Here is a 22983-nt window from a genome sequence, read left to right on the forward strand (position 1 = left end):
TTTAGATTTTTGATAGTACACATATCTGCTGGAGCCAGATCCTATTGAACCCAACTCTCGCATGGCACTACTTAGTGGGCGCAGACAGTGTGTAGTAGATCACACATGCCTCGCCCCACACGCCGCTGCCCAGTGTGCTGTCCACAGATAGACCTACTCCAAAAATGGGAAAAGGTACATGGGCTGGCAGACGTGATGATCAGCCGGTCATATCAAAGATGTTCAAGATCCAGAATTGTTTATTCCAAAGGTACTTTTACTTTAGAATACAACATTCTCATTAAATCAATCGATCATCAATAAATATGAGCATAACCCAGGCCTATAACTGCTGGCAGCTATCACAGTGTTTTAAAACCTAATGTATTATCATGATTAGATATTATACAGTAATGCTATTCATGATTGAACCCACTAGGTGGCATAACCAATATTTTGTTTCATGACATGCACCCTGCACCTGCACCTAAAAATAAGCAAGATGTGTGACACAGCCTGGAACTGGTCTTACACTCATGTTCTTGTGTTTAGGTATCCACACTGTCTTCACGGGCCACTGTTAATAACACCTGCCTTTTAACTATACTGGCCAACAGACTAGACCTACCAGACTTAGATTTGTCCTTTTCTATTCTTTATCACTCCTCAGTGTGTATGGTACCAATATTCTGTCATGCTTAAAAGCCATACACCATTTTGATGGAAGATTATTTGCCAGTACCAGTGGTACCAGCATTCAGTAGCAGGTTTACACAACTTCCTCAACCTGTATAATTCATCTGACAAGTCAGGCTGGGGCTGTCACAACTTCCGCTGAAGTCGGTCCCTCTCCTGTTCGGGCTGCGTTCGGGGGTCGACGTCTCCGGTCTTCTAGCCATCGCCGCTCCACCTTTCATTTTCTATTTGTTTTGTCTTGTTTTCCCACACACCTGGTACACATTCCCTCATCAGACTAAATGTATATTACACTCTGTTTCCCCTATGTCTGTGTGTGGAATTGTTCTTTGTGTAGGGTGCTATGCTACAGGCTGGCTTGCGCTAGGTTTGTTTGTTTTGTTTATCCGGTTCATGTTACCATGGTTGTGCTTTGTGCTGCCTCGCCTGTGCCTTTGGGCCAGGGTGTACATTAAAGTTCTCCTGTTATCACCCATCTCTGCTCTCCTGCACCTGACTTCCCGGCAACCAGTCACTCACCCCGTTACAGGGGCAGGTCACCTGTAAGTCACCCATAACTGGTCTCAGCTGTACTGATATGGCAGGAGCAAAATAACAACCTGTTTAATAAAGTGATTTAAACCGACTGTGGAAAATCACTCAGGGAATTTGTGACATCTGCTCACAGATTCAACAAAACCCCCAGACACTGAACCTACACACCGATCGAAATCAAGTGATATTGTGATTGGATGGCCAGTGGGCTATGAGCTAGTGTGAGAGTAGTGTGAAAAGCAACAGGAAATGTATCATTTGGTGGACAGAGAGAGTGCAAATGTCTTCTGTTTACACTGACCATTAGGCTCAGACACTTCCGGTGACCCTATATCAGTGTGATTTCGAGCAAACACAAACTCTCGTGCTACACACCACTGGGAGGTGGAGAAGTCAAAGGCAGCCACTTCCTCATACCAGTAGTACTCTCCCTATTTAGATGGATTAGAAAGATGCTCTGCTAATGATCTACATCGTACAATGGAAAATTACACAATACGGGCAGTGGGTTGGCAGTAAAAGAAAGGGATAAGTGTTTTAAGAAAAGGAGGTCCGTATGCCCATGTTTCTTCTTCTCTAAATCGAAACCAGTTAAGGATGCACTCCGGGATCCAACTTTGTAATTTATTGCACAAATTGGATTTGTAACATATCACACAAATTGCAAAATACTTCTTACTTCAAGATGAGGAGAGCCACTTCAATTAATCAATCAATCAAATGTATTTATAAAGCCCTTTTTTACATCAGCAGATGTCACAAAGTGCTATACAGAAACCCAACCTAAAATCCCAAACAGCAAGCATTGCAGATGTAGAAGCACCGTGGCGAGGAAAAACTCCCTAGAAAGGCAGGAACTGTCACCACCTGATCTGTTTCACCCATCTTTGTGCTTGTCTCTGTAACGGATGTGAAACGGCTAGCTTAGTTAGCGGTGCGCGCTAAATAGCGTTTCAATCGGTGACGTCACTTGCTCTGAGACCTTGAAGTAGTAGTTACCCTTGCTCTGCAAGGGCCACGGCTTTTGTGGAGCGATGGGTAACAACGCTTCATGGGTGGCTGTTGTTGATGTGTGCAGAGGGTCCCTGGTTCGCGCCCAGGTATGGGCGAGGGGACGGTCCAAAGTTGTACTGTTACAGCTCCACCCCCCACCAGGTGTCTCCCATTTTCCCCATTATGCCATGTGTATTTATACCTGCGTTTTCTGTTTGTCTGTTGCCAGTTCATTTTGTATTGTTAGGTCGTCACCAGCGTGATTCCTGGTTTTCCATGCTCTCTAGTTTTTTTTGATAGCTTTTCCGGTTCTAACTTTTCTGCCTGCCATTCTGTACCTGCCTGATTCTGATCTGGTTTATGAACTTCTGTCTGCCCTGACCCTGAGCCTGTCTGCCGTCCAGTACCTATTGGACTCTGATCTGGTTACGAACCTCTACCTGCCCTTTGCCTGCTCCCCGTGTTATAATAAATTATCTGAGAACTGAACCATCCACCTTCTGTGTCTGCATCTGGGTCATATCCTGCGTCATTATAGGAACCTAGAAGCAAACCTAGAGAGGAACCAGGCTCTGAAGGGTGGCCAGTCCTCTTCTGGCTGTTCCGGGTGGAGATTATAAGAGTACATGGCCATTTAAGGACAGATTGTTCTTCAAGATGTTCAAATGGGGGGAGACGAGTGGAAGACTGCCGTTCAGTACCACCACAGAGCATTATGAGTACTTTGTCATGCCGTACAGGTTGATGAATGCTCCATCAGTTTTCCAATCCTTTGTAGACGAGATTTTCAGGGACCTGCACCGGCAGGGTGTAGTGGTGTATATCGATGACATTCTGATTTACTCCGATACACACGCCGAGCATGTGTCCTTGGTGCGCAAGGTACTTGGACGACTGTTGGCGCATGACCTGTATGTCAAGGCTGAGAAATGCCTGTTCTTTCAGCAGGCCGTCTCCTTCCTAAGGTATCGCATTTCCACATCAGGGGTGGAGATGGAGAGTGACCGCATTTCAGTCGTGCGTAATTGGACGACTCCCACCAAGGTAAAGGAGGTGCTACAGACCAGGTTCCCGGAATAAGACGCACTATCCAGACTGTATGACTCAGAGAAGCGGCCCATGGATCAGACTCCCATACTACCGGCCTCCTGCCTGGTGGCGCCGGTCGTGTGGGATCTGGACACGGACATTGAGCAGGCACTGCGTACGGAGCCCGCTCCCCTCCAGTGTCCCGTTGGGCGTAAATACGTTCCGTCTGCTGTCCGTGACCAGTTGATCTCTTGGTCCCACACGTCTCCCTCCTCTGCTCATCCGGGGATCGTAAATTACATCCCTTACCCGTTCCACGACGACCTTGGTCACATCTGTGCTCTTCCTCTCACAGGGAAATACCACGATCCTGGTCGTTGTAGATCGTTTTTCTGTCCTGTCGTCTCGTTTGTTTTGTTGTGTTACCGGTTTGGAACTATAATAAAGTGTGCTTTATTTACTCTGCTCTCCTGCACCTGACTTCGCCTTCAAACACATCTTGACAAGCCACTTTAAACAATGCCGATGTATATGTTTTCATACCCTACATTACTCATCTCATATGTATATACTGTACTCTACCATCCATGTATCATCCAGATGCAGTAGCATCTTGCCTATGCCGTTCGGCCATCACTCATTTATATATTATTTTGTACATAATTGTATTCATTCCTTTACACTTGTGTGTGTATAAGGCAGTTGTTGTGAAATTGTTAGATTATATTACTTGTTAGATATTACTGCATGGGACGAGTCCTGTAGTCTGGCCCAGAGAGGGACGAGTCCTGTTGTCTGGCCCAGAGAGGGACGAGTCCTCTAGCCCAGAGAGGGACGAGTCCTGTTGTCCTTTTCTGCCATGTGTCTAATCATGACCACTTTGGAAGTAATCAATGATTTGTAATCGATAATGTTGTTAACGGCTGTAACTCTTCTGATTCTTATTGCAGCCTTCTCTCTGCATCTTTCTCCAGTTTATTTGAAGCTCTGATTTCCTGTTTTCTCCTGCTCCTACCTGTTGCACGCACACCTCTCTTAGCAGGCTGAATGTTACAGGGCTGATGGTTCAGGAAACCTCTCTTAGCAGGCTGAATGTTACAGGGCTGATGGTTTAGGAAACCTCTCTTAGCAGGCTGAATGTTACAGGGCTGATGGTTCTGCCTCACACAGGAAGCGACGCAGGTCCTAATCCAGGCACTTGTCATCTCCCGTCTGGATTACTGCAACTCGCTGTTGGCTGGGCTCCCTGCCTGTGCCATTAAACCCCTACAACTCATCCAGAACGCCGCAGCCCGTCTGGTGTTCAACCTTCCCAAGTTCTCTCACGTCACCCCGCTCCTCCGCTCTCTCCACTGGCTTCCAGTTGAAGCTCGCATCCGCTACAAGACCATGGTGCTTGCCTACGGAGCTGTGAGGGGAACGGCACCGCAGTACCTCCAGGCTCTGATCAGGCCCTACACCCAAACAAGGGCACTGCGTTCATCCACCTCTGGCCTGCTCGCCTCCCTACCACTGAGGAAGTACAGTTCCCGCTCAGCCCAGTCAAAACTGTTCGCTGCTCTGGCCCCCCAATGGTGGAACAAACTCCCTCACGACGCCAGGACAGCGGAGTCAATCACCACCTTCCGGAGACACCTGAAACCCCACCTCTTTAAGGAATACCTAGGATAGGATAAAGTAATCCTTCTCACCCCCCCCCTTAAATGATTTAGATGCACTATTGTAAAGTGGCTGTTCCACTGGATGTCATAAGGTGAATTCACCAATTTGTAAGTCGCTCTGGATAAGAGCGTCTGCCAAATGACTTAAATGTAAATGTAAAATGTCAGAACTAGAAGCACAAGCATTTCACTACACTTGCATTAACATCTGCTAACCATGTGTATGTGATAAATACATTTAATTTGATTTTTGATTTGAATATGCATATCCTTGCTTCAGGGCCTTAGCTACAGTCAATTAGATTTAGGTATGTCATTTTAGGCAAAAATGTAAAAATAGGGGCCAATCCTTAAGAGGTTTTAACATGCTGATAGAAATTTGGTCAAATTGATTGAAGCTTCCCTGCATTAAAGTCCCCGGTCACTAGGAGCGTTTTCCTGTTTGCTTATGATGGAATACAGCTCATTGAGTGAGGTCTTAGGGCCAGCATCAGTCTGTGGTGGTATGTAGCCAGCTACGAAAAATACAGGTAGATAGTGTGGTCAACAGCTTATCATGAGATACTCTACCTCAGGCGATCAAGACTTCCTTAGATATCGTGCACCAGCTGTTGTTTACAAATATACAGAGTCCCTCGCCCCTTGTCTTAGCAGATGTCGCTGTTCTATCCTGTCTATACAGCATATAACCAGCCAGCTGTATGTTGATAATGTCATCGTTCGGCCACGAATCTGTGAAGCATAAGATATTTGCAATGTCCCGCTGGTAGTTTAATCTTCCTTGTTGGTCGTCAATTTTTATTTTCCAACGATTGCACGTTGTTAACTAGTAGAACGGAAGGCAGTGGGGGTTTATTCGATTGCCTACAATTTCTCAGAAGGCAGCCCAACCTCCGCCCTGTTTTTCTCTGTCTTCTCTTCACTCAAATGACAGGGATTTGGGCCTGTTCCCGGGAAAGCAGTATGCCCTTCACGTCCAGCTCGTCAGACTTGTTAAAGGAAAAAAAAGCTTCTGCCAGTTCGTGGTGAGTAATCGCTGTTCTGATTTCCAGAAGTTATTTTCGGTCATAAGAGATTGTAGCAGCAACATTATGTACGAAATAAGTTACAAACAATGCAAAAAAATGAACAAAAAACACAGTTGGTTAGGAATACATAAAACGTCAGCCATCTTCTCCAGCGCCATGATAGGTGAAAACATTTGTAACATTTGGGAAGTAAGCTGGGACAAGCTGAAATTGTGACTTCTACAGTGATGTATGCCTATAGGCAATACCATCAGCCTTGGTGAGAAAGTACATATATGGGCAGAATAAAACCTATGATATAACATGTCAATGCCTGGGGTAAAACCTGCTATTTTAATTTGGTGTCCTTTAGTAACAGATCATTTCCCAGTGTGGTATTACGACTTGGGGCAGGTGGAATAAAATAGTAAATCACAGTGTGAAATGTTCTGGTTCTGCTCAGAACTCCTCTTCGCAGTCTGTTCCGAGTATTCTACATGCTGGGAGGACACCAGTGCTTAACTACAGTGATTTAAGAGACAGATAGTAACAACACAGTCCACTCTCGCTCTCTGACTCTGAGAGTCACAACTCATACAGTGCATTCGGAAAGTATTCAGACCCCTGGACTTTTTCTACATTTTCTTACGTTACAGCCTTATTCTAAAAATGATGAAACATTTTTTTCACCCTCATCAACCCATAATTACGAAGCAAAAACTGTTTTTTATAATTTTTTGCAAATTTACAGCCTAGTGTCTTCTTGGGTATGAAGCTACAAGCTTGGCACACCTGTATTTGGGGAGTTTCTTTCATTCTTCTCTGCAGATCCTCTCAGTCTCTGTCAGGTTGGATGGGGAGTGTCGCTGCACATCTATTTTCAGGTCTCTCTAGAGATGATTGATTGGGTTCAAGTCCAGGCTCTGGCTGGGCTAATCAAGGACATTTTGAGACTTGTCCCGAAGCTGCGTTGGCCTGGCTGTGTGCTTAGGGGTGTTGACCTGTTGGAAGGTGAAGCTTTGCCCCAGTCTGAGGTTTTGAGCACTCTGGAGCAGGTTTTCATCAAGGATCTCCCTGTACTACACTCCGTTCATCTTTACCTCGATCTGGACTAGTCTCCCAGTCCCTGCCGCTGAAAAACATCCCCACCGCATGATGCTGCCACCACAATGCTTCACCGTGGGGGTGGTGCCAGGTTCCCTCCAGACGTGATGCTTGGCATTCAGGCCAAAGAGTTTAATTTCGGTCGTCCGGGTTAGGGAGGGCTTGGCTGGTAGGGATATCCCTGTCTCATCGCGCACCAGCGACTCCTGTGGTGGGCCGGGCGCAGTGCACGCTAACCAAGGTAGCCAGGTGCACGGTGTTTCCGTGCGGCTGGCTTCCGGGTTGGATGCGCGCTGTGTTAAGAAGTAGTGCGGCTTGGTTGGGTTGTGTTTCGGAGGACGCATGGCTTTCGACCTTCGTCTCTCCTGAGCCCGTACGGGAGTTGTAGTGATGAGACAAGATAGTAATTACTAACAATTGGATACCACGAAATTGAGGATAAAGAGGGGGTAAAATAAAAAAAGGTAGAGGTGATATGATCCTTAATTATCTTCTCAAAGCACTTCATGATGACAGAAGCGAGTGCTACGGGGTGATAGTTAATTTACCTTAGGTACTGGAACAATGGTGGACATGTTGAAGCAAGCAAACTGGGATAGGGAGAGATAGAGGACACGGCTGGCAGCCTTGCAATGGTTAACACGCTTAAATGTCTTATTCACTTCGGCCACGGAGAAGGAGAGCCCACAGTCCTTGGGAGCGGGCTGCTTCTGCTGCTCTTTGTAATCCGTGATTGTCTATAAACCCTGCCACATGCATTTCGACTCTACTTTGTCTCTGTACTGATGTTTTGCCTGTTTGATTGCCTTCCGGAGGGAATAACTGCACTGTTTGTATTCAACCATATTCCCGGTAACCTTGCTGTGGTTAAATGTGATGGTTCACGCTTTCAGTTTTGTGCAAATACTGCAATATATCTGCTGTCTTCACTATGTACATTGTCTCGGGATGGAATTATGAAAGCATCTCTTCTATTTCTCTCTCTTTTCAGTCATAATCTTTATTACCCAGTGTCTCCTAATCACTGACCGCACCAGCCAGTCAATCAGCCAATTACTAAACAGGACAATAAGACTATAATTATGTTCAATCAGCCAGTTACTCAATACAAAGACTTCCAATCACTCTCAATCGTTATTTTACTACGTACATGCACTAATCATAAAACATGCATCTATTGTTAGAAAACCCTCAAAAGAAGACTAGACTAATTTCCTCCCTTCTCTTCTGGTTGAGTTGACTTATTCTCCTGTCGGTCTCTGTCCTCAACAGGTCAGCTGTAAGATTGCTACAATGTTATCCAACTACTGCATCATGGCCTACTACAGCTGGCTGCTGGCCGAGGGAAACTACCCACACAGCCTGGTCAGTGTCTCCCTCTTCTCCCAGAAGAGGCACCTCTGGTGGTACATCACCCTGGGCTGGGGTAAGCCTTTCTTACTGTAGAAACAGTAGAAGCTTTTACTTAAGTGACCATGAATTAGCAAGAATGAAGTACAAGTTTGCTAAAGTAAAAGCTTCTACGTTGATTTTGGCTATGTGCTTCTATCCCTGTCTGGGAGCTCTGCCTGGGAGCTTCTAATCACTGTCTTCTCCCATTCCATTGTCTCTACAGGTTCTCCAATGGTCATCATAGTAGCCTGGAGCTTGGCAAAATATATCCATGAGAATGAAGAGTAGGTTATGTCTGTATTCAAGTATTCATGTCAGAATGCTTATATGCTCCCCACCTATAGTGTGTGTATTCCCCCCGGTTGTAAAGGTGCTGGGAGACGAGGGGATCTGGTGAATTTTCAGAGTTCCTGTTCTCCTCTTCATTGTTGTGAGTTCTGACATAACCTTTGACCCCATAACCAAGTTTGTGATTTTCTGTTAGTCAGCACCTCACTCAAAATCAGTCTCTTATTTAGGTTACCTTTCTGTTTTTTCCTGAGTGTCATAAGAATCCTGGTGGCCATGTTACGGATACAGGACATGCATGTGAATTAGTTCAACCAGTACAGGTAGTGAGTGTTTTTATTCCGTTTTTATTCTGACAAAAACAATTAACAGCTACAGAAAAAAAAAACTTTTGCCATGTTGATGATATTTTATGTAGTTGTATATCTTTATTTTCAGGCTTGCTATGTCCACCTTCCTTTTGGTATCTCTCTTTGGTTTGTACTACGTCCTCTTTGCATTTCTCCCACATAAAGTAAATGAAATATGGAACTTAACTGATGGCTTTCGACCTCCACTCAGGTACTGTAGTGCCTTTATCCCACCTCTGTGATTGTACTATACATAGAGTACATTTCATGTACAAACTTCCAGTGGATCTATTTTTGGGGATACATTGAGTATACCTCAATATTTGGCTGTGCTTTGTTCTATTCTAAGGGTTTGTAGTAGCAGTTTTATACTGTTTTCTGAATGGAGAGGTAAGTTGACACCCACACTTAATGTTCTAGGTTATAGTGAATAGAGAGGGGATTGACTGAACCCGGGTGTTGAACTTTGACACTCTCCCCAGGTTCAGTATGAGGTTCAGAGGAGGTGGAAGCGATGGAAACTGGAGCAGTATATACACTATATATACAAAAGTATGTGGACACCCCTTCAAATAAGTGGATTGAGCTATTTAAACCACACCTGTTGCTGACAGCTGTATAAAATCGAGCACACAGCCATGCAATCGCCATAGACAAACATTGGCAGTAGAATGGCCTTACTGAAGAGCTCAGTAACTTTCAACGTGGCACCATCATAGGATGCCACCTTTCCAACAAGTCAGTTTGTAAAATGCAAGCCCTGCTAGAGCTTCACTGGTCAGCTGTAAGTGATGCTATTGTGAAGTGTAAACGTCTAGCAGCAACAACGACTCAGCCGCGAACTGGTAGGCCATACAAGCTCACAGAACGAGACCTCAAAGTGCAACACTCACTACCGAGTTCCAAACCGCGCAATGCGAAGTGTCATTTGGAGTGATGTAAAGCTCACCCCCATTGGACTCTGGAGCAGTGGAGATGCGTTCTCTGGAGTGATGAGTCTCGATTCACCATCTGGCAGTCCGACAGAGAAATCTGGGTTTGGCAGATGCCAGGAGAACGCTACCGGCCCGAATGCATAATGACAACTGTAAAGTTTGGTGGAAAGGAATAATGGTCTGGGGCAGTTTTTCATGGTTCAGACTGTGTGTTTGTGTGTTAGTTTTATTTGTGTGTTTTTTGTTAGCAATAGGGTAATAGTGTAATAATTTAATTATATTTTTTATTTGTATTTATATACTACAATTTGTTTCTATTTGTCTTTGTTACTTCTTTTTGATATGTGAGTCTTATTTCTGTATATTTATATCTATATAGTTTTAAATGTCATGACTATTTATTTGTGGGAGGAGGGGCTAGAACCACCACCGATCTAGCGGAAAGCCTTCCCAGAAGAGTGGAGGCTGTTGTAGCAGCAAAGGGGGACCAACTCCATATTAATGCCCATGATATGGAATGAGATGTTCGACGAGTAAGTGTCCACATCATTTTGGTCATATAGTGTACCTTGGGAGGCCAGGCGCCAACATGGCTGTGTGATGGACATGACCCGCCGCTGTTGAGGAAGAGCAGGAACATTACGGTAAACTGGCACCAGAAGGTGAGGGTGAAGCCCAAAGGAGAGGTGTGCTGCCAGAGCAGAGCCACAAACACAATCACATCCCCCGCCGACAGCATAGCCGCTACCAGCACCAGAGCCGACCCCAGGCCCCACCACCGTTCCCGAGTCTCGGCCGTCACTCACTTGCGACATTACCAGCAACTCCAGGCCAAAGATGGCTCTCACACTGGCCAGGGAAACCAACAAGCGACACAGGCCCACCGCCACCCCCTTAGTCCTGATCCCAGTAACCTTGATTATGTCACTCTCCAGCAGAGTTTGAATCATGTGATTAAGAAGGAGAAACTTGAATACCAGATCCAGCTCTGTAGAATACCTTGGGTGCATTCTTTCATGTGAAATAAGACCGTAGGCATTTGAGGGAACAAATCATAGGGTTACTAGAGAGAATAAAAATAAATCACTATTTTAGAAAAAGACCATAACAAAGGTAAACAAGAAAAATGTAATTTCTGAACTTATTAAGCAGGAATATAATATTTTACTTTTGAAAAGAGCCAACAACTACAGGTGAAACTCAATAAATCATACTATTTAATGGCATACTGGTTAACATCTCGCAGACCTCACTAAACAAAAACACGCCAAACTAGTTATAATTTTAAAAGATGGGTACAAATACGTTAACTAGAAACAACAACACAATTAATTACCATTTTTAAAAGCTTATGAAAATCTATATAAAACAGAATTAAACAACAGTTGGACGGATCTTAAAACCTCTCTGGGATAGGGTCTCGTTTCCTGAATTTCCGCATGACTGACGTGCCCAAAGTAAACTGCCTGTGACTCAGGCCAGGAAGCCAGAATATGCATATAATCGGTAGCATTGGATAGAAAACACTTTGAAGTGTCTAAAACTGTTAAAATAATGTCTGAGATTATAACAGAATTGATATGGCAGGCGCAAATCTGACCAGAATTGGGGGGGTTTAGCTCCTGGGCTCTTATTATGGAAACCTATGGTTTCTATGTAAATCCATCTCCCAGAATGCAATTCCTATGGCTTCCACTAGATGTCAACAGTCTTTATTCAAGGTTTCGTGCTTCTTTTTTGAAAAAAAAAAAAACATTGTTATGAGACCACCTGGAGAAAATCAGTCTTTCGGCACGCGAGGGAGAGGGCGTGAGTTTACGAATTTTCCTATCCTATTGAACATACTACTTTCCTTATGAAATATTATAGTTTATTTACATTTACATTCAGAGTACCTGAGGATTGCTTAGAAACATTGTTTGACTTGTTTGGACAGTTTTTTGGGCTCCTTTGTCTGCATGTTGAACGAGTGGATTACTGAAATCGATGGCGCCAACTAAAGTCCTTCTTTATATCCCAAAAAGTCAGTTTATCTAACAAAACGACCATGTTGTAGCTGGGACCCTTGGGATTGCAAACCGAGGAAGATCTTCAAAAGTAAGTTATTTATTTCATCCCTATTTGTGATTTTGTGAAGCCTGTGCTGGTTGAAAAGTAGGTTAATTTGGGGCGCCGTCCTCAGACAATTGCATGGTACGCTTTTGCCGTAAAGCCTTTAAAAAAATCTGACAACGCAGTTAGATTAACAAGAAGTGAAGCTTTTAAATGATACAAGACACTTGTATGTTCATGAATGTTTTAACATTACGATTATTTATTTGAATTGCGCGCCCTCCAATTTCACTGGATGTTGTCTGCTTGTGTCCCGTCTAAGATCTTAGACTCAACAACCCAGAAGCAAATATCAGCAGACAAAAAATAATCACTAAAAACAGAGATCACCCAAAAATAAATATTAGACCCTGTTAAAATATTAGCGTGGAGAAAAGCACAAGGAATGTATTGTTTTCCAAAAGTGTCCTATTTAACATTCTGGGACAAAGTAGTGGCACTATTTACACAAATGACAACGCGTCATTCAATTCAGCTCTTCCTAGTTCCATCTATCAAACAGTTATCTCAGTTAGTCCCAGAGAGTCCCCTGCTGATTACAAACACATATGTGTAATAAATTGTGAGAATATTAACAAAGCTCATAAGCAAACAAATGGAAAAAGTCTTACCAGACTTAATAAAAAATTATATAGTACTTTTCATAAGATTCTCAATGCTCATTAATTATTGATACATATCAATCAATCCAACCACTCAAATTCATAGCTGGGGGACTGCAAGGACTGACCATGCATATCAAAATGATGGTTTTAACCATGTTTTGAGACTATAGTGTTTACATTTACTTTGTTTACAAACATTAGTAAAACAAGCTTTATATTTTGTGTTCTGATGAGGAACGACAGTTGAACAAAGCTCATGAGGCATTTAAGTTGATTTATTTATTTAATTTTTAAATGTAATGTTTAATTGATTTATTAAATTTTTTTTACCCCCTTTTTCTCCTCAATTCCACGCTGATCCTCAACACAGGGGCCCTTCAGGGGTGCGTGCTCAATCACCTCCTGTACTCCCTGTTCACCCATGACTGCACGGCCAGGCACGACTCCAACACCATTATTAAGTTTGCCGATGACACAACAGTGATAGGTCTGATCACCGACAACAATGAGCCAGCCTATAGGGAGGACCGTGTGGTGCAAGGACAACAACCTCTCCCTCAAAGTGATCAAAACAAAGGAGATGATTGTGGACTACAGGAAAAAGAGGAAAAGCAAGCCCCCATTCTCATCGATGGAGCTGTGGTGGAGCAGGTTGAGAGCTCCAGGTTCCTTGGTGTCCACATCACCAACAAACTAACATGATCCAAGCACACCTAGACAGTTGTGAAGAGGGCACGACAAAACCCGTTCCCCTCAGGAGACTGAAAAGATTTGTCATGAGTCCTCAGATCCTCAAAAGGTTCTACAGCTGCACCATTGAGAGCATCCTGACAGGTTGCATCATTGCCTGGTATGACAACTGCTCAGCCTCCGACCGTCCCAGTACATCACCGGGGCCAAGCTTCCTGCCATCCAGGACCTCTATACCAGGTGGTGGCAGAGGAAGGCCCTAAAAATGGTCAGACTCCAGCCACCGGAGCACCAAGTCTAGGTCCAAGAGGCTTTTAAACAGCCTCTACCCCCAAGCCATTAGACTCTTGAACATCTAATCAAATGGCTACCCGGACTATATCCATTGCCCAAGTATTTAACTTGATCTGAATAGTTGTCATGGTGTTGTATTCCCTGCAACAGTCTCCACTTGCCCGAGAGGCAAAAGCGGCAGTGAAATGAGTCTTTAGGATATCGAAAGTACAGTGGCAGTTTAATTTAGGTGTATAGTACCAGTAAAAAGTTCAGACACACCTACTCATTCAAGGGTTTTTCTATATCTTTACTGTTTTCTACATTGTGGAATAATAGTGAAAACATAGCTATGAAATAACACATGGAATCATGTATTAAACAAATCAAAATATATTTTAGATTCTTCAAAGTAGACCCCCTTTGCCTTGATGACAGCTTTGAACACTTGGCATTCTCTCAACCAGTTTCACCAGTAATGCTTTTCCAACAGTCTTGAATGAGTTCCTACTTATGCTGAACAATTGTTGGCTGCTTTTCCTTCACCCTGCAGTCCAAACCATCTTAATTGGGTGAAGGTCAGGTGATTGTGGAAGCTAGGTCATCTGATGCAGAACTCCATCACTCTCCTTCTTGGTCAAATAGCCCTTAGACAGCCTGGAGGTGTGTTGGGTCATTGTCCTGTTGAAAAACAAATGATAGTGGGACTAAGTGTAAACCAGATGGGATGGCGTATTGCTGCTGAATGCTGTGGTAGTCATGCTGGTTGTGTGTCTTGAATTCTAAATAAATCAGACTGTCACCAGCAAAGCACCCCCCTCCTTCTCAAAGCTTCACGGTTGATGTTGAGATGTGTCTGTTACTTGAACTCTGAAGCATTTATTTGTGCCGCAATTTCTGAGGCTGGTGATTCTAATGAACTTATCCTCTGCAGCAGAGGTAACTCGGGGTCTTCCTGTGGTGGTCCTCATGAGAGCCAGTTTCATCATAGTGCTTGATGGTTTTTGCGACTACTTGAAAAAACTTTCAAAGTCCTTGAAATTTTCCAGATTACTTTAAGGTCAGTCAATGATGGACTGGCATTTCTCTTAGCTTATTTGAGCTGTTCTTGCTATAATATGGACTTGGTCTTTTACCAAATAGGGTTATCTTCTGTATACCACTCCTACCTTGTCACAACACAACTGATTTGCTCAAATGCATTAAGGGGGAAAAAAATACTAAAATGTAACTTTTAGCAAGGCACACCTGTTAATTGAAATGAATTCTATGTGACTACCTCATAAAGCTAGTTGAGAATACCAAGAGTTTGCAAAGCTGTCATCATAGAAAAGGGTGGTTACTTTGAAATGTTAATAAAATATGTTTTAACACTTGTTTGGTTACTACATGATTCCAAAAGTGTTCATTGTTTGTCTTCACTATTATTCTACAATGTGGAAAATAGTAAAAATAAAGAAAAACCATTGAATGAGTAGGTGTGTCCAAACTTTTGACTGGTAATGTATGATTAACAAACAGTATTCATAAAACAATGTAAGTCTCCTCCTGGAATAAACCCAGAAGTCCCCTCCTCTAGTTATTTAACCAGAATTGATTGATTTAGTTTTTTTTACAGTTATTAGAAGTCCGCTCACGAGATACTTTGCTATCGCCAGGAGACATGAAGGAAGAATAGTCCTTCCATGAGTGCATGAGATATTTTTGCAGCAAGAATATGGCCATTGTAGATTCCCAATCTCATGCAATTATTTTACTCTGAGTAGAAACGTTGTGAGAAAGCAGTGCAAAGTTTGACTTGCCTCCTGTGAACCACTGTTTGATCCCCACAGTGAAGGTGTCATAATACCAATAAAACCAGCGAATTTGAGAAACATTTAAAATAAGGGCTGTGTTTCGTTTATGCTTACCCTGGCGTGATGTTTTGATAACCATGGCAATCTCTAGGACAAGGAGACTTATCAATATATTTGGCCCTATTTACTGATTTTGAAAATGCTCATTAGCATTAAAGTAGACATCATGCAAGATTACAAATTCCTGCATGTCATATCTAGCTGACACCTTAGATAACAGGTAGTGTCAATTTCAAACTTACACAAGACATTCAGAATTGTCAATTTTAAAGAAATGTAGACTAGTTATTACTACGTTTAGCTAACATTAGTTAATCCAGACATTTTTACCTTTACCTCGATTCAGCAGTCTCATCCAGATCATTATGGCATTTGTAGTTATGATAGCCACATTAGCAGCTAATTAGCATTTCATTTTTGGGGTAAATACCAATATATTGTAAGTCACTTTGTCCTAGAGAGATATACACAGCGTGACATTTTGATAACCATGGTAAGCCTACACGAAACAGACCTTAAGTGTTTCTAAAATTCCCTCTGGGCAAAATCTATTGGTGGAAAAACAATTGCCATTATTTTCCTTGTTTGACCACTAGGTTTTATGGGTATTATGTTACTGTATTGGTTAACTGATAAAAGCTAACCATTCCTACAAGAAGTATAAAGCTATTGGGGAGCTGTCGGAAGCATTATTCAAGAAACGAGACCTTTGTCCCAAGGAGATGGTGCAACAAAACAGGGTGGTAAAGGGACAATAAAGTATTCTTCTTGATTTTAGTTTTATATTTACTGAATATACACATTTAGTTAAATGTGCGGAGTCAGACAAGATAGTAAGATCTCATCACATGAAATAACCAAGCATGACAACAGAAATGTTAAAACAAATGTAGACTTTATGGCGTTCCTGGGCTGTACAACCAGTTCACTAGGAAAATGCTGGTGGAGGACGGCTTGACTCGGTCCGTAGCAGCGTGTCAGCCCTGTATTCTCAGCTTGACCATAGGTGGTCCACACTAGGCATACAGCATTCGCATGCAATACAGTCGCAAACATACCTGGGTCCAACACATACGTAAAATAAACGAGGTGGGCTTGATTTCTTGTTTTGTACCATTTGAATAGTCCAAAAAGTGCCAACTAAAATCACCCTGCAAGCTACTCCGCTAAACCAAGCACACCTCTAGAATTACAAAGTATTTTACATATGCATTTGCCCCAGGTCTTGTAGCAAAGGGCATACTACTGGAATTTAAGGCATCTCACAGGGACGAGGTGTGGGCTGACCACAGAGGTCATGGTTCTACACTGCCAGCGGTCGAACCCAGTCAGTAGGTTCTTAGACTCCGTACTTTCCTTTAAGCTCCTCTACCAAGGCAATGTACTCCTTCCTGGCTTCCTCTTGGTTCTTTCCTATAAGATGCACAAGGAAAAACACATTCATAAAACATGCTGATAACAGGTTACTGTTCAAAGATTGTCTGGCTCAACCAGTACACTTATGACTGTAAATGCATTGAGCTGAAGGGATCCACAGCTGTCTAAATCTGATTCGAATTACAAATCATCCAAACCATGCCCTCTACAATCTAAATGTGGGCAGGACTACAGGAAACACACCTTTCTCCTTCTCCCAGGCGTCCCACTTGGCTTTCCCAGTGAAATCAAGCATCCCAGGACGAGCTTCAGAAACAAAGTAAAAAACACAATCAACAGATTATCCTCAATACAATGAGCCATCTACACTTGAGGGGTATCACAAAGCACTGGATGCTGGCTTACCGGTGTTGACATCGCCCACTTTGGCCTGTTTAAACAGAGCATAAACCCTGAGCATCTCTGCATCTGCTGGTTTGGACTTCAGCTGCTTCACCTCCTCTGCAGCCTTATCAAATTCTGCCTGATTGGGATAGAAGCAAAATATGCGATTAAAGTTAGCTAAACAGAGAAAGAAAAGCCTACACCGGAAAATGGCTGCTTCCAAGTGAAATTGGAGAGATATGATGGCTTTAGACATTAAAGGTTCCTGTACAATCTCATTGCAAAATGCCAGCAACCTTACAGCAGATCTATGTCAGAAAAAGGTTAAGCTGATAATCACCGGATAGCAATTGAGTCAGCACTGGCGTACATTGAACCTTGATCTCATATAGGTCTATTTGGCTTAGCCTACAGACAGTAAAACTACATCAAAGTCAAGATGACATTCCATTGTGAGCAACTGGAGACCAGAATGGCAGCACATAGAAACTTGCCTCAACCAGAACTACTGAGTATGGAAACAAATCATTGTTGCTGAAAAGGAGGTCTATGCTGCCAAGAAAAGAAAAAAAACAGGCCCCCCAGCAGTACAATGGTCCTCTGAGTGGGCTGAGCTTGAGCAACACTACAAAATGCCACACTATGTGCCACCCTGCCAACTGTGCCAAAGGGGGAAGAGACACAAAACACTGGTTGCTTTTCCTTTTGTATAGCCTAAGAACATAGGCAGTCTGTTGCCTCCACTTATAGTTTAGCCATTATTCGTGTCACTGAAATGTTTGGTGTCAGATGGCCTAGATGTTGCTTTTGCAACCCACCCAGAGGCAAGATTGGATTACAAATCACCCTGGTCAGAGTCCAAGTAGAGGTAATAACCTGGGGAAAGTACCCAACCCTTATATGTACAGCCTCCAAGGCAGGTTTTAAAAGACAACACATTAAGTGTTTTGGGGTTCCTGAGTGGCGCAGCGGTCTAAGGCACTGCTTCTCAGTGCTAGAGGCATCAGTACACACCCTGGTTTGATTCCAGGCTGTATCACAACTGGCCGTGATTGGGAGACCCATAGGGCGGCGCTCAATTGGCCCAGTGTCGTCCGGGTTAGGGTTTGGCCGGGGCAGGCAGTCATTGTAAATAAGAAATTGTTCTCAACTAACTTGCCTCGTTAGATAAGGGTTCAATAAAAAACATTTCCAGAAAGGTGTTGTGCATCTATTAGCTTTGCAGCTGCTCACTCAGACATTGTAAATGTTATACACAAAACAGTTCCAGGGAAAAAGCTTTGCATTGCCCACCATTTACAGTCCTGCCAGATACAAAAGCATTGTGTATCAATGCAAATATAATGCTCATTTGAGTCTAGGTCGATGCAGAGAAGGAAGGAGACAACCCGGCATGGTGTTAATGTATGAGAGTTTAGCAGCTAACTACAAAATAATCTGGCCTGAAGGTAATGGCTAAACACATTATCTGAACTAAAAAAAAATATAAACAGCCAAGGGCTTGAGTTTTAATGTTGCAATATGTGTGAGGCAACACACTAAAAATGTGACACAGCTAAAACCAATGTAATCTAATCTACTCAGCTAAACAGATATCCAATATGCTTTGGCCTCTGCTTCAATAGGAGGACAGAGATCAGGTTGCCAAACTCACTGATGAAAATATTATCTATCGTCCTGGCTACAACTCACCTGTGAACTTTTATAAGGGGGTATTCATTACGGAAACATTTACCGTTTTAAGAACCAAACGGAAGCAAGCAACGTAAAAACGAGAGTTTCTATTTGACAAATTCAGTTAAGTCCCGCCCTGTTTCGTTAGCTTCCGTTTTAAGAAATGTTTTGCGACAGAATATGCGTAATGAATATGCCCTCAGGTGAGAAGCAGAGGGCATGAGCTGAAGGGACAAAGTACAAACCGGTAAAATAAATGTGAGAAACTCCAACAGTGCTTTTATCTTCAATTTGATAGAACTGCATAATTTTTTCAAATCAAAATCAAATACTTACTTACAAGCCCTTAACCAACAATGCAGTTAAGAAAAAAATACCTAAAAATAATATAATTAAAGAGCAGCAGTAAAAGAACAATAACACGGTTATATACAGGGGGTACCAGTACAAAGTCAATGTGCGGGGGGCACCGGTTAGTCGAGGTAATTGAGGTAATATGTACATGCAGGTAAAGTTATTAAAGTGAGTATGCATAGATAAAACAGAGTAGCGGGGGGCGCAATGCAAATAGCCTGGGTAGCCATTTGATTAGATGTTCTGGAGTCTTATGGCTTGGGGTAGAAGCTGTTTAGAAGCCTCTTGGACCTATACATATTTAGGTATATGTAAACAGATATAACGTGACTAATTTATATATACATTCATTCCTCTAACCAGAAACACAGATGCTTGCCATTTGTTTTCTGCAAGTTGTTCAATAATGGGTTTAAGAAAATGAGAGTTTATGACCCTGCGTTCCGGGCGCGAACCTTCTTGCCTTCGAGTGACCATGTGATTATAAGAGCTGCGCAAAACGGCAAAATGTCTTCCTTCATCCTATAAGAACAAGCTAGACTTTAGTCAACGTTAGATATAATTACTTTCACATGTTTCTTCTCACCAGGATATTACGCAAGCAATCATATACAACAGAGGCGCGTGTGAAGTCCACACACAATCAGTGCCTTGGGCTATGTCAAATCCGCACCACACCCTTCAAGCAGGGTGACAGAAGTGCCAAAGCCAGGCAATCCTCTGGCACTCTGGTTTGCCAGTGACATTAGCTTGCTAGATAGTGAGCTGTCAAACAAATGAAATAGTGGTTTCATCGGGTGGAAGCAAGGGCATTGCGCCTTTTTAAAGGCAATAACATTAATCAAGTTTAATTCAAAATTGCCACAAGACCGACGGGGATAACTAGTAACCAAGTTACTATAATTAGTGGTGCCAGGTCAAGTGCCAACTCCAGTTTGGCAAAAACGATACGCTCTTTACTTGTGTTCTAGCTAGTAAGCTAATTTACCGTTAGCTGACAAAGCCTAGTCGACATGTTAGTGAAACTGCACTTGGACCAGGAAATCAAACCGCTGTCTGTGCGGGTGTCTACAATAATACAACTCCCTATGCATGTTATGGTAACTAGCCACAATATAATGTAAAACAAAATACAAATTCGATCCAAACCTCAGACATGATTTTCAATTCCTTTTGAAGGCCCTTAGTACAGTCACAGAACACTGTTGGCGTCCACAGCCCAGAACTAACGGAAAGGAGAGTAGATCGTTCCTCATGTGTGTATCGTGAGCAACAGCGTGAGCAACAATAGTGGAATCGGCGGTTCGCCTTTAAAATAAAAGTCACCCATTGAAACATGCAAACGGATAAAGTGCCCAACGTTCTGAAGTCGATACATTCACAGTGCGATTGTGTCAAATTAACTACTTATTGTATTTTGTTGAATGTATATAACATTCCAACCTTGTTTAGCGTTATCGGTTTGCATCGGTATATCAATTGGGGACTTTTATTTTGAAGGCAAACCGCCGACTTTTGTTGCTAATGTTTACTCACGACACAGTGATCTGTTCCTCCAAGCGTTTCGCTACTGTGCGAGGCGATACCGCCCCTCAATTCCATTGGTAGATTTAACGAATGACATTCACGCAACATCTCGGTTAGTTCGGGTGAGTAAAGGTAACCAATCAAATCCCTCAATTCATTGGCACGAGGAGTGGTCCCACTAAAGTAGGGCACGGGGTCATGGGGATGTGTGTCTGCAACAATTAAATATGTATCTCCAATAGGTCGTTATCATTAAAACGTCACAATTAGGTGAAGAACGTTCGATTTGCCTGCTTTCCCGGAAAGGAGATTGATCACCAGCTCCGCTAAAACCACTGACCACTGCCTGCTGTTTTAAGTGATTGTTAAATAAATTACCTTTTTGGTTGTAATATCGTCACCACTTGAAGAGCATGGTCAGAACCACATTTCCGAATATTCCATGCAAAACAATTGCGCACATTTAGATTAAAGTTAATACAAGAAACTGCATGCTTTTCATGATCAGTAAACATCAATAAGGGAGGTGCATGAAGATGCGGCCCACATACACTTACAACAAAGTCCTTTTTTTTGCTAAATTCGCCTTATTGTACATTGCTCTCTTGTTACCTTTTTTCGTATGTTCAAAAGCACACTATACACATTGCGCCAATTTTAGCTTCAAGGTGCCAGCAATTAGAAAAAACGAAAAAGTAGATTGTGCTGATTTATTGGGGGGCATTGAACCATGTCTCGCGCTGTAGTTAAAACATTCAGCGGATAGGGTTTTCCCTAATTACCAGAGCCACAAAGGTAAAATTGGAGGATTTAAAAAATATATATATATATATACAAACAGCAGGTTTTTAGTCTTTAATAGAAAGGTTTGAGTTAGGCATACGTTTACCAGTGTGGTTAAGGTTAGGTGAAAGATTAGTGGAATCTGTGTGTGTAGCTGGACAGGTAGGATGACTGACAGTGAAGGTGAACAGGTGGTCACGTGTCAGGTGACAGAGGAATGGATGACACTGAGGCAGGAATTCCTTTAACCATAAAGTGGTGTATTTACTGAGTAGTCTGTGCTGCATCACAAAGGAAACAAATAACATGTATCCAATCAAATCATATCATTCATTATTAACATAAGTTAGGGAGTTCAACAGTCCAGTTCATTAAGAAGTCAATAGTAATCAACCGTGAGTCATTTAGGCTCATAACTAGTGATCATAAATTATGAAAGAATTCAAACAGTGAATGGTTATACAATCTATAATCCCCATTATCAAAGTCAATGAGTTAACAAACAATGACGTTTCTCATTTCACTCTTTCCATTGTCTTCAAGTGTACATAATTAATTTCAATACATATGAACCATATCGATTGCATAATTGGCCTATGAGGATCCGTAGGGCCGTGATCATTGACAATTCACATTACACAATATGTTTGAAGCGTGCACTCCAAGCCACGCTCCGCGGAAATAACTATAAACAATAACTGAATAGCCCACTCTCCTGATCGCCACAGATAATTCAGATGAAAGGTAAGAGTCGGTCGACTTACGTGGATTCATGGACGCACAGAACTTCTGGATCAGATGGAGTTAAGGAAGAGAAAGCAGCGAGATCAGGCGATGGCAATTTCCTCCTTTTATGGAGTTGAGATCTATCGGACATTTCCACCTGACCTAATTAAATCGCCCCTGGCCCAGCTGAGTAAATGGCAATGCATTAAACGATTATTCCACCAACTCCATGGGCCTTTTCTACAGCCACCCTGGACATTTGTTAAATTCCACACTCCTCAAAAAAGGCTCATTGCTCCCCGTCCTCTGTCATCTCAGGGAGAGGAATTAGTCGGGCAACTGGCCGGATATATGTCAGGTTCTTCACCTGGATCTCCACTGATCTAACACGACCATCGGTCCCAGGCATGGTCTTAGTTATACGGCCCACCGGCCAGGAGCCTCGAGGCAGCTGAGGGTCCACCATCATTACTACTTGGCCAGTTTCCAGACCGGTCATTTCTCTCTGCCATTTCCCACTGTGCTGTAGACTTGGTAGGTAATCCCAAAAATGGTCAGCTAAGATTTGGCTGTGTCGCCACCGGCATCTGCCTACGAGGTTGGTATCAGCATACATTGCTTGAGGAAGTGACGCATCTCGGCGTCCCATCAAGA

General features: G+C 42.8%; 1 protein-coding gene across 1 annotated transcript; it reads right to left on the minus strand.

Moving 5' to 3' along the window:
* Window positions 1-16380: 16380 nt before the first annotated feature.
* On the minus strand, window positions 16381-20571 carry LOC135547478 (acyl-CoA-binding protein-like). The gene is made up of 4 exons (XM_064976524.1): window positions 20443-20571; window positions 17287-17404; window positions 17125-17187; window positions 16381-16917 (listed from the first exon to the last, which is right to left on the minus strand). The coding sequence occupies exons 1-4, from the start codon at window positions 20449-20451 to the stop codon at window positions 16844-16846; spliced, it is 264 nt and encodes an 87-aa protein (XP_064832596.1). The 5' UTR covers window positions 20452-20571; the 3' UTR covers window positions 16381-16843.
* Window positions 20572-22983: the final 2412 nt, after the last annotated feature.

The sequence above is a fragment of the Oncorhynchus masou genome, chromosome 10 (genome assembly GCF_036934945.1).
Source record: "Oncorhynchus masou masou isolate Uvic2021 chromosome 10, UVic_Omas_1.1, whole genome shotgun sequence".
Lineage (NCBI taxonomy): Eukaryota > Metazoa > Chordata > Actinopteri > Salmoniformes > Salmonidae > Oncorhynchus > Oncorhynchus masou.